Raw genomic sequence first — 13,080 nt, 5'->3', positions numbered from 1 at the left:
GGGTTGTGGTTTTTAGCAAATATGAAAGTCTTGTACCTGGGTTCTTGTGTTTTTTTAATTAAAGGATATGTTGGCTGAATTAATTGTAAATAGTGCTAAATGAGTCAGTTTTACTGGTAAAAACACAATGCAGCTCTGTTTGTAATGAAAATTTGCTGCCTTGGGGTCGAGTGCTGCTGTGATAATTGAGTATTAAAGTGTAATGAGGCATATTCATCACCAGTATTTTACACACCTTCTGGTTTGAAGGCGTATTGGGCATCCCTTTTTACTTTGCCAACTCTAAAAAACTTTCGACGAGCCTTTGATACAGTTATGGATTTTTGTGGACCTTGATGTAAAATTTAGGTCTTTTCCTTGTAATTTTATGAATCAAGTTCTCATATTTATCCCATGATGTTATAGGAGCTATTATTTTCTAGCTTAGTAGATCTATGGTGGCGATTTGTTCCCTTTGAACAATAGAGCTTTGGATTCGGGGTTGGAGGGTTGGGGGGGGGGGGGGGGTGTTGTCATTAGTCAGTGAGTAAGGGGTTATACAAAGGTCATCTTTCAGCTTCCTTAGGAAATCATGTACTATTAGTTTACACAATACACCATCACATCCTCACCATGCTGCAATTTTATTTGCAATGAAGTTTACTCTTGTGACATGATGCTACTTAATGCAAGCACAATGGAACAAGCTTGATGTTATAGACAAGCATTATCAACTTTTTAAATAGAGGCAAACTTGTGAATTTATGCCAAATTTAGTGATATCAAGGACACACAATTCTTATTTGGTGGATAAGTAATAAGTTATTGATTTATAAAGAACCAACCATTTGCAAAAAGGAGGGCTAGGGACAAAATCAAGTTAACTTATCTAACTTTTCTAACTTTGGTTGCTCTTATAAATTTTTAATGGCATTTGGGGTATTTTAGGGGGATTTTGTTGGGTCTAATTGGGTATTTTTAAAAATGTTTTGGTAGCTTTGATAGACGGGTAGGAATGAGCAGGTTAATCAATTGTGTAGTAGCAGTTTTGTTAGCTTTTTGGTGACCCCCCACTGTATAGGAAAGTGTGCCTAAGGCGCATGTAAGAGCTAGGTAAATGGGGTTCATCGCTTTGTTTTTTTTAGCTAGAAAAGCTCATTTAAAGAGGGTTTTTAATTTTTATTAAGTTTTCCTCACTTCTATGAGGCTAACTGGGCGCGCCTAGGTGCAGCTGGATCCCTGACTTCCTGTTGCCCTAGGGTTCCTAGAGCTTTGAGGAGTATTTGTTCCACGTGCACATCATCAACAATATTTATTTGCATGCTTAGGTAATGGGAGTAATGTATTAAGTGGGGCATGCATTTAACTTTGAGAGTAGCTAAAGAGATTTAAGTTGTGGATATTAATTAGAATGACTCATTATGATGGGGCTTGAAAGGAAGAATATGTGTCTTAATGTCTGTCCTTTTTGCTTGGTCTTCCTTCATAACTATAAGTGGATGCATTGGACATCATGTTGTTGATTTGAACTTTGATGTACTCTCTTTGACAAGTTAATCACCAAAGTAATTTGTTTGGTGTTTTACATTGAGGGTGATTGTTTATGAGAGATCTACATATTTAGTTAACTTCTTTGGAGCAAAACTGATTTTGCTGAGGTAAATTGAGTGTTAAAAGGCACACTTGCATGTTTTTTTTTTTTTTTTATTTTTTATTTTTAAAAATAAAAAATAAAAAATAGGTTACACTGAATTTCTTGTTTAACTGGTTGAGTTTAATGAACATGGCTTTCGGAGTCAACAATTTTTTTTGTTTTACTATGAGTTGACTTAATCTTGGAGGTTCAGTTGTTAAATAAAAGTTGTTAGGATTTTTGTTGAACTCTCAGATCTTAGTTTGAAAATTATGCTGCGAACAGAGCTTATTTGAAACTGATCCTAATAAAATTGAGTGATAATGATTGGAAAGTCAACTTTTTGGATTTGGATCAACCAGGTAGGTTGATGTGTACGTAGAAAACCATGGGTATAAACCAGGTTTTGTTATGCTGTCAGCTTTCTTAATTCAGTAATTAGTTTTATTTGAATAGTATAATCAATTCATAAATAAGAGCATGCTTGGATTGAGAGTAATGTATTACTAGAGTAATGAAAGTCAAACTAAACTAGAAGATAATGATGGTGTGATTGCAAGGAGTTTTATGTAATGGTAGTGTGGTGATAGGTGAATAAAGGGAAACTATTGCCCTCATTTTGGGGGTAATAGTTGCACTAGGGGGGAGGAGGGGGGGGGGGGGGGGGGGGGGTGGGGTAACTATTAGTCTATTAACCTCATTATCTGGGCAATGATTCCTCCACTTCTCTCTTTTCCTCATGTCACTAATACCTTATTTTATTTAGCAACACCTTATCTCTCTACAACAACACCTCTAATCACTTTTGTTTTTCCTAGATTGACTTTTATTACCCCCAATTCAAGCATGGCCTAAGTGTTAAGACCATAAGGTTGCTCTCGAAATGCATCAAATTATGAACTAGTATTTAATAGGTTAGGTGATTTGTCTTTCTATTAGTCTATTAGATGACCCAACTCTTTGTTGCACAAGTGCTAACATTTGGACATGATTAAGTGGTTTACCTTTCTGATCTCCAGTTGAATTCACAAAATTGATTATAAAATAGGGCAAATGTTTTGCACAGAAATATTTAAGGGGATGTTTTGTTCTGTGCGCCGTCATTAATGCAAAATTTCTCCTAAATTACAAGAATGCTTCTGCTTTACCTAATATGATTATTGTGCTTACTGTCATCTCTAACCTTTTGCTGACCATTGCAAACAGCACAAGTTTGTATTTTGGTATACTCGTCGAGCTCCTGGTGTGCGTACACAAACACCTTATGAAGAGAGCATAAAGAGACTTGTGGACTTTAGCACTGTAAGATTGCTTATGAATTCATTAAGGCTGATTATTCCTTCACTCATTATTTTGATATTGCTTCTTGATTCTTTTGGGTATACATAGGTTGAAGGATTCTGGGTCTGCTATTGTCATTTTGCCCGTCCTTCTACATTACCAAGCCCCACTGATTTGCATCTTTTCAAAGATGGAATTCGCCCACTATGGGAGGTAAATCCTTGATGCTAGATTTTGAACGCTTTTTTCTTGAGCATGATAATGCTTTCTGAGGTTTTCTGTGGTCTCTCATTTTGATGTTGGTGCCTTCTTTTCTGTTAACACTTTTGTTATACTTTATTAGGATTCTGCTAATTGCAGCGGTGGGAAGTGGATCATCCGATTCAAGAAGGCTGTTTCAGGGCGCTTCTGGGAAGACCTGGTCAGTGGTTCAAATTTTTAGTTGTAATTCTTGTAAATCTTTTTTAGTTATCTTATCTTTCAATATCCTTGTTGAGCTATCTGAATTGTTTAATGATTGAATGTTATGGACGTTGTTCTGGACATTCTTGGTACCTATGTAGAAACTGTATGGGGAAGGATAATTATCAATCATCTTGCTCAATGGAACAAGCAGATTGCTACTTTTTTTATTTATATTTTTTTAAAAATTTTATTTTTATTTATTTATTTATTTTTTATTTTTTTAAAAAAATTTATAGATGATTGCAACTTGAAATATAGGTGACTTTGTCTTGACAACTTTTATTAAAGGATATTTCATAATTTTACTAAAAGCCTTGTATGTGAGTTTAGGAAGATAAAAACCCTTTTTTTTTTTTTTTTTTTTTTTTTTTTTTTTTTCTTTTTCTTGTGGCTTTTAATTTTTGAGGAAAAAAAACTCCACAGAATGCTTCCAAGTGTTGCTTGCTGTTGTTGCTATGGTATTAAGAAATATTGATACATAATCTAATTTCCCCCATCACTCAATAGAGCTATCTCGGGAATCCATCCTTAAGTATTTACTATGTTAAGTTGCCAACTTTCCTAGAAATTCTGGAATTCAAATGTTTTTCCCCTTAGCATTCTAACATGATCAATGTGACTATTATAGCCAGATGGATCAATTATCTGTTTATTGTTATTCTGTTGGAACTCTTGGAAGTAGCACTGTAAAATTTCTCGCCCAATCTCTCTCTCCAATGAGTCAATTTGCTGGCCTTATTTTATTTAAAAGGATCTTGCTAACGAACAGGCATTTAAAATATTACCTAAAATGGTATTAATTTGAGAAAGTATGACAAAACCACGCGTCGATCGGTGTAATTAATGTTCATTTTAATTTAATCTTTCTACTTTTAGCTAGCTTAGGGGCGTTTGTTAGCTTTTGGTTATTTAAAATTATTTATTATTCTATTGATAAAAGGCTTGCACATTGTTTAAAGCTGGTCAACTGTATTGCAGTGAAGACTGAAGATTCTTTGTCATGCTCACACCTGGTGTTGCTTATTTGTTTTCCAGGTTTTAGCCTTGGTAGGTGACCAGCTTGACTATGGTGATAATATCTGTGGTGCTGTACTCAGCATAAGGTTTAGTGAGGATATATTGAGTGTTTGGAATAGGAATGCATCCGACCATCAGGTTTGCAATTTACAATTATTACCACCAAACTCACGATAAATAGTTTTAATAATCTTATGTGGTAATCTGTTTCTAACTCACAAATTTTATTTGGGTTGTAGGCTGTGATGGGGTTGAGAGATGCAATAAAACGTCATTTGAAGCTTCCCCACAGCTATGTGATGGAATACAAGCCTCATGATGCCTCTTTACGTGACAATTCTTCATACCGAAACACATGGCTGAGGGGATAAATTTGGACGGGACGTTTGTATACGCATGGAAGTGTATCTTTGAAGGGTTATCGACGCATTTGTTAATGTTCCTGTGTTTAGGTGTCGTAACTTATCCTTGGGTCCTCACTTCCCAAATGTTCCTTAATGGCCAAAATCACACTGAAGTGATGCCAGCTTAGTGATACCGTTATTAATCAACCTGTTGAACATGTTTATGTTGGACCTGAATCTGTAATGCTCTTGAATATATATGGCAGGATCTTGGTTTACTGGTTATTTTACATATTTCTCCCTTTGTGATGCCAGTGTAACTAGGTCACTATTTTTGGCATGTACAATATTTCTTCCTCCTTTCAGTTTTACTTGCATAGGTGTATAGGCCAATATGCGCATAGCTAGGAATATTCACCACTTCACCGGTTGACACCAAAAAAACCGGAAAATCATACTTTTCCATCCTTGAGACTGGACTGGTTCTCTTTGATTCGGTTCAACCCGTTTAAGTCCCTTTTTTTTTTTTTTTTTTTTTTTTTTTTTTTTTTTTCGGGTTTTGGTCTTTTGGACCCCCTATGCACGGCCAATAACTACCCATCAACGTGTCTTCCGTGTCAAGTCGAGCTGAGCCAATAATGGATTCTAGCATGATCACGTTGCCCGTATGCATGTAACTTTTCGTCATGCTAGGCAAGGGCGCAAAGCCCATGCCTAGGTCTTCTAGTCTGGTTAATAACTTAATAATCGTGGTTGTAAATAATTTGTTGTTACTAATGAGCATGTGCATAGTAGATGAGTATATTAGAGTTGTTGGCGTACAAACAACTGCAAGACATGGAAGTTGGAACTTGGAAGTATAATGAAAAAAATAAATAATTGTGTTAATTTGAATATACTTCCTCCGTTACGAATTACTCGCAACAAAGGGATATTATTTGTGAGACATAAAATATTCCTTTGTTGCGAGTAATATGTAACGGAGGGAGTATAATATGTGTACACACATGGTACAATTTATTCAAGATATTATTATTTGTGCCATTTGATTTTAGAGTATTCTGATTCCTATATCCTATCTAAATTTGTCTAAAGTAGTGTTCGCTTTAATAATGCAAGCATACTTTGATACTTATCCATTTATTCTCTTAAAAAATTTTAAATAAAAACTTTAAAAATTATGCATGCATTAGAATTTCTCTTTAAATACACATATTGGTGACAAGTATATTGCATCGCAAAACATAAACTTCTTTCAACTTCTCTATTTGATTAAGGTTTGTATACTTTCTTCTCTCTTAGTATATATATTTTCACGCAATACTTTATACTTCCTCCGTTTCTATTTAGTTGACGCGTTGATTTAGGCACATATATTAAGGAGAGGAGAGAGAGTGAGAGATAGTGAAAAAGTAAGTGGGGTACCTTGTAAATGCAAGGTAAAAAATTTACCTCAAAAGGAAACGTGTCAACTAAAAAAAAACTTCATAAAAAGGAATACGCGTCAACTAAAAGAAAACGGAGGTAGTACTTTGTATTATGGATTGGTTGAGTTTCTAACTTTTTTTCTTGTTAATTCAAATGTAACGCTTATGATTTATGAATGCATGAAATGAAGTTAACCAAGCTAAGGTAAGAAACTAAGAATGGCTTCTATTCAAGTAGATAGTCAATTCAATGACAAGCAGAAGGCAGCAATCGAAAAGGCGACGCAGGAGGCACAAAACATACTAGCCAACAACGACATTGCGCGGCCACGTCTGCTGGTTAAAGTAGCAGGTGCTATGCAGAATTCTCAACACCGGCCAATAAGACTATGAAGACCCATGATGCTAAGGGAAAATTCGAAACCAACCCTCCAGGGACAATCGGCAGAGATGCATCCGGTGCGTTTGTGCACGAAGGTGCTAAATCGCAAGGACAACTTCCTGTGGTTGTAGGCTCAAAATGTGCTTTCATATATGGTACCTTTGACAAGTCTTTCCCTGCTCTTGGATATCTCTTGGCTAGTTGGCTCGGGACATGCCCGAAATAAACCTTGGCGGCGAGCTTAAGGTAAGTAATAGAATGTCGTATACACTAAATTGTAAATTGTAATAATGGTTTTTCTAACATGTGCCTATGGACACGTTTTAAGTTACCAAAAAAAAAAAAAAAAAAAAAACTCTCTCTCTAAAATTTACTAAAAATTCTATAGAAAAATGTGAAAATTTTGAAAATGGTGAATCCTAAAGGATAATTTATAAACTTCTTCATTTCTGAATTAAATGATTGTGGAAACATACTCATTCCACTGATTTGGTAGAATAACTTTATTAACTTAGACTTTTTATATATTGATTGACATGTGCTCAGCCCATGGACACACGCTAGAAAATCCCTTAATTTAAAACACAACATTCTAAAAAGGAATGTGTATGAATACATATAAAATATCGCACATGGGATGGAGATAGTATGCTTGTATATATATACACCGTAACACGCAATACATACATGTATGAGTTAAAGGAACGAACAAACAAGTGAATTAATATTAGCAATTTTTGCAGGTGTTTGCGCAAGCTGGAGATCCTTCCAAGCTCGAAAAAATGGAGTGGAGTGAAATTGAACGAAGGCTAAATAGTTGGAGCAACAAAAGTACCTCCATCGACCATGAGATAGGTGCTGTAGCCACTGCTGAAATCAAGCACGCCCATAATACCAATATGCAGTCTTTGATTGCTGCCAGTTTCGATCGTTTCGAGCCCAAGGCTTAAATATAACATGTTAGCCAGGCCAGCTGCGTTATAACCTGTATTAGGGGCACTTAAGATTTTAATTATGCAACTATATATTAATATTATCATGTTTTATTATATGCTTAATGTTAGTGGACCAACTCAACCAAAAGCTTAAGCTTATGCTTGAGGCCCAGAAATATGTTTTATACTCTATTACTTAATTATGGGAAATTCTGCCCCATACATGGTTTTGTAACGCTAATCTAATGCTATTATTATCTATTAATCTATGTAATTGTTCGTTGTTCCTCTCTATTACTTCCGTGTTTTTGCACTTAGGACCTGTTCTCTTACGTTGAAATTCAGTTCAGTTCAGTTCAGCTCAGCTCAACTCCTAATTTCCTTCTCTTATTAAATATTCATTTCAGTTCAGTTCACTTCAGCCGAGTTCAGTCAATGAGAATAGACCCTTACATTATATCCGTATGGCCCTTACCTTAAATTATTTTTACTATCCTTAAAAAAAAAAAAATTATTTTTACTGAATACTATTTTTTAAAAATGAAGTGACCATGGCCTTAATCTTCTCCACCTAGATATATAATCCATTATTAATCAATTTTCTTGGATATCTTATACTTCCTCCGTTTTCTTTTAGATGCAACACACACTTTTTCACAGTATTTAAGAAATGTTGGGTTCACATGATATAATACACTTTAAAATGGGATGAGTGGTTGTTAGGAGTGTAATTTAGTGGGCCATGTGCTTTAGATAAGGGAAATAGTATAATTTTTCCCTAAAGTAACTTTCCTTTTATAGTGTGTTGTAAGTATTGTGACATTTCCTTTTTAGGGAAGTGTTGCAAGTAAAAGAAAACGGAGGAAGTACAAGAACCATCGCATTTTGGTAAAGCAGTCCATTATCATTTCTTATCACTCTAGCAATGTGGAACCTGTGTTTGGTTTCCCTGATACACTAAAAGTAGATCATTTATTATCAAATAAACACTATAAACTATAGTAAATACAATATGTCAATATCAACATCAACTTCAAAAAAAAAAAAATAAAAAAAAAAATAAAAAATATATATATATATATATATATATATATATATATATATATATATATATATATATATATATATATATACATATAAATAAATAAAAAAAAAAATACAACCCTTGCTTATATAATAATAATGGCAACATAAATAATGGCCAACCCTTGCTTATATAATGGCCTACCCTTGCTTATATATAATGGCTTTCTTCTAAATCTAATCACTAGAATGGACAACCCTTGCTTATATTGTTATATATTCTCTATACAAATTGTACGTGAATACAATGTCAACATCAATGAGCAATGGTTAAATGGTTGTATTTTTTAGGATTCTTTTACTTTTACCACCTTTGAAATACTCAATTTTGATTTTAACTTATCTCAAATAAACTTTTTATGTTAAACCATCTTAAAAAGAAATTATCTTTTAATTTTAACACTTATCAAATTCAGTCAAAGAATCTGTTAGTGGGACCTACCTTTCCTTTTCCTCAGTTTTTTCACAATTCTTAGCTCCTTCTCACTCATTCACATCTCCTTCAACCGGCCTCCACATTAACCTTCATTTCAATGTCCACTCCCACCTCTATCTCCACCTCCACCGACCTCCTAGCTACTTGATCTTCACCTATTCAATTCCTTCCCATAATATCTTTTTATAGATTAAAAAAGATTGAACTCTTCCCTATCTTAAGCCTATTAAAACGCAACCACTAAACCATTGCTCCACTACATGAAAAAGGGTAATTAGAGACGGCCAAATAGTTGCAAATCCATCGCAAAAATGGATTTGCGACGGATTTGCAACAACTTTGGTTAGTTGCCAAAGACCTCGTCGCAAATTGATTTTTGCGACCAATTTTTGAACAGTTGCAAATTTAGCAACAGATTTGCAACGACTTTGCGACTGCCATTTAGCGACTAACTTTCAAATTCTAGCAACTAAATCATTGTCCGTAGTAAAATATTTGTGACGGATTAGCAACTATAGAGACCAATGTTTTAAGACTACTTTTGTGATGAATCAGCGACTACAAGACCAAACTTTTGCAACTACGAGACCCAACTTTTGCAACGACGGAGACTAATTTTTTTGTGACGGATTTGCGACTATTGAGACTAACTTTTTTCGCGAAGGATTAGCGACTACATACGAGTCCAAACTTTTGTGACTACAAAAACTAAGTTTTTGCGACAAATTAGCGACTACTGAGAAGACTAAATGCTTTGCAACTAACCAATTAGTCTCTAATATAAATTTGCAATCGCTAACTATCAATATTTAAGACCATAATTTGGTACGACCAATATCAATCACACAAAACAAAGGTACGAAATGTTAATTTTATTCAAACATCCAAAATATCATAAATTTTGTATAAATTTATTAAAAAAATATTCAAAACTATATGACTAATTGTTCCAAAAATCACCTCCCATATAAAGAAAGCTAATTCAAATAAGAACATATGAGGATATACAAAGTACCTCTAAAAATTAAAGATCGGTTGTTCACAAAAATTACTTAGTTGCATCACGAGAGTGGGTACGTAGTGACTAATGACTGTAGATGTAGGAGGCTTAAAAGGACAGTATTGTTGGACAAGTGAATGAGTAATGTCATCTTCTTCAATGTTTTGTACATAGGTAATTTTTCCTTCTTCCATGTAGGCTTTACGATCTCATGTAGTAGGGTAAAAAGTAGGATCGCTCTTGTAGCACATTTGTAAAAGCAATCCCTAAATCACAGACTTTTCCCGTCTTTTGTCCACCTACAACCTCCAAGCTCTTGTAGCACATTTGTAAAGCACTCCCTAAATCGTAGACTTTTCCTGCCTTTTGTTCACCTACAACCTCCAAGTAGACTTTGTCGGGGTTTATCTCGATTCCTTTGTTCTTATGTTCCTCAAAATTATTCCATATATTCTTCCTGCATTAAGATATGTACTAGTAACTATAGTCTCAATTGTTAAAACTTAAAAGACTAAATATATATATATATATATATATATATATATATATATATATATATATATATATATATATAAAACAAAAGGCAACACTTATAATAAAATAAATTAACCGCGAATGTTTTGCACGTAGAATGTTAGTTCATACAAATTTCTTTTTCATTAGCAAGTGAAAACCCCTATATGTCCGGAAAAAATGAAATTAAAAATAAATAAAAGTGGAAGGCTTGTCCAAAATAATATATTAAAATATATTAATGTATTAAAATGGTTTTTTAAAAAATATATAAAAGTGACAAATGATATTGTGAATTGTTGGTTGGTTCTTTACTTAATATAAGTGAGAACTACGTAACGTTGGTCCTTCATGGTGCGCACAAGTGAAAGTAAGAATATACACCCTCAATTTTTTTATATGCATCATTTTGACAATTGCACTATTCACATGCCATGGTTGACTTAATTTTTTCATCTCTAAAAAATGAATAAATGTTATTATATTATATATCATTAGATTCGTCATAATGTCTAGTTTCATAATATAATTTTGTTACAATTTTTACTAATACACATTTAAAGATATTTATGGTCAAAGTAGTGTCTCAGCAAATGTGACGGTCAAACTGATGCATATAAAAAAAGACAGAGGGAGTATGATCTTTGACCATTAAATCAAATTTTGTGAAAATAATTTTTCTTGCCCTTTTTTTCTTTTTTTTCTTTTTTTTTTTTTTTTTTTTTGAGAGAATAATCTTTCTTGCCCTTTATGTGAGGGAGAATGTGAATATTTTGACAAAGATGTAAGCAATGCTTCTTATCAAGAATACATTTATCCTTCATAATAAATATATATTTATTTTCATTTTGATGAAATATTCCTTTTTATTTTATATACCTTTTGTTGTTAGTTGTTAGCTGGTTATCCATTATCGTTTTGGACGTTAACACAAAATCACTTAATCTTATTCAATACTCTATCTGTTTTATAATGATTTGATCTTCCCGCTTTGATTGTGTACGTTTACAAACGAATTACATTGGCCACAAAAATCTTTAATTAGTTAAAAAAAAAAGAGTAACAATTAAATATTAATATATAAACAGCTCATTAGTGAGACCAAACATTGCACGTCTATGTAATGTTTTATATATTGATAGTAATTTAGTTGATTCCTTCCATCATCTTATGAGCAATGGCAAAATTCCGAATGAGAAGATCATTGTGGAAAATATTATCCCCATCATATCATTACACTGACAAACACTCAAATTTTAAATTAAGTAGTCAGACAAGTAATAGTTACCTAAAATCTATTCAAAATCTACTACTAGCTACCTTTTCTTAATTCCCACTTTACCAAACCCTTTCTGCTTCGACCACTCCATTCTTAACTTCTTCTCTAAAATGCATTGAAAGTAAATTCTTAAATAAAAAGTTTGGCTTACTTTTATCAAACTGCTTATTTAATTTAATTTTATTTTCTAATTATGTATTTTGAATTGTTATTATTAATTATGGATTTGGTTTTGCTATGAAGGTTTATGATGACGATGATGTATGTATGTTAGGATTAAAAACGAGCAAGACAAGAACCGTAATGGTTTTTTGAGGCTGATACAATTTTGGAACGAATACGTCCATGCATAGGTGTATAGGCCAATATGCGCATAGCTAGGAATAATATTCACCATTTCACCGTTTGACACCAAATATACATGCATATTATTGCATTGGTCTTGCATTAGATGTTCACAACTAAAAACCGAAAAATCATACTTTTCCACCCTTGAGACTGGACCTACTGGTTCTCTTTGATCGGTTCAACCCGGTTTGGTCCCTTTATTTTGGTCCTTATTGGTTTTGGACCGCCCTATGCACGGCCAACTACCCATCAATGTGTCTTCCGTGTCAAGTCAAGGCCGAGCTAATAGTGGATTCTAGCTAGCCTGATTACGTTGCTCACACGTGTAACTTTCTGTTAAATACGGGTCTGGGCTGCACCCGTCATGGGAGATTGCAAGTCCACCACTTCACAAGACCAAGGAGGTTCCACGTCAAAACCATATGACAATGAGGAGAGTAGTCCCTTAGCCTTATATTGTGGTGGTAACTCTTGAATTCTTTCAATGTGGGATTCCATTACCACTACACTTTCCGTCAAGCTAGGCAAGGGCGCAAGGCCCATGCCTAGGCGATCTTCTAGTCGTGATTGTAAATAATTTGTTGTTACTAATGAGCAATTGAGCATATGCAAATGAGTATATTAGAGTTGTTGGCGTATAAGCAAGACATGGAAGTTGGAAGTAAAACAATGAAACAAAAAATTATATGTTAATTTGAATATTTAATGTATATGTATACACATGGTACAATTCATTCAAAATAATATTTTTTGTGCCATTTGTTTTTTAGAGTATTCTGATTCCTATATCCTATCTTTATATCTTATAATTTGTCTAAAGTAGTGTTAGCTTTAATAATGCATGCATACTTTGATACTTATCCATTTATTCTCTTAAAAAATTTTAAATTAAAACTTTAAAATTTATGCATGCATTATAATATCTCTATAAATACACATATTGGTGACAACAAGTATA

General features: G+C 33.5%; 1 protein-coding gene and 1 long non-coding RNA gene across 2 annotated transcripts in view; both read left to right on the top strand.

Annotated features, from left to right (window-relative positions):
- The window catches only part of LOC145607022 (eukaryotic translation initiation factor NCBP-like), a 5,710-nt gene extending 713 nt beyond the window's left edge, over nt 1-4,997 (top strand). The window contains exons 3-7 of the mRNA XM_081662811.1: nt 2,819-2,914; nt 3,002-3,106; nt 3,237-3,314; nt 4,394-4,513; nt 4,615-4,997. Coding sequence (XP_081518937.1) covers nt 2,819-2,914; nt 3,002-3,106; nt 3,237-3,314; nt 4,394-4,513; nt 4,615-4,746 — 531 coding nt within the window. The 3' untranslated portion in view covers nt 4,747-4,997. The remainder of the gene's footprint in view (nt 1-2,818; nt 2,915-3,001; nt 3,107-3,236; nt 3,315-4,393; nt 4,514-4,614) is intronic.
- Nucleotides 4,998-5,953: 956 nt separating this feature from the next.
- On the top strand, nt 5,954-7,704 carry LOC145608804 (uncharacterized). Its single transcript, XR_014105898.1, has 3 exons — nt 5,954-5,996; nt 6,338-6,774; nt 7,272-7,704. It is a non-coding gene; the product is annotated as an uncharacterized LOC145608804 (long non-coding RNA).
- The last annotated feature ends 5,376 nt before the right edge of the window (nt 7,705-13,080 follow it).

This window comes from Chenopodium album, chromosome 23 (genome assembly GCF_948465745.1).
Source record: "Chenopodium album chromosome 23, dcCheAlbu1.1, whole genome shotgun sequence".
Taxonomy (NCBI): Eukaryota; Viridiplantae; Streptophyta; class Magnoliopsida; order Caryophyllales; family Amaranthaceae; genus Chenopodium; species Chenopodium album.
The sequence above is the reverse complement of the archived record's forward strand: the minus strand, read 5'-3'. Positions and strand labels throughout refer to the sequence as shown.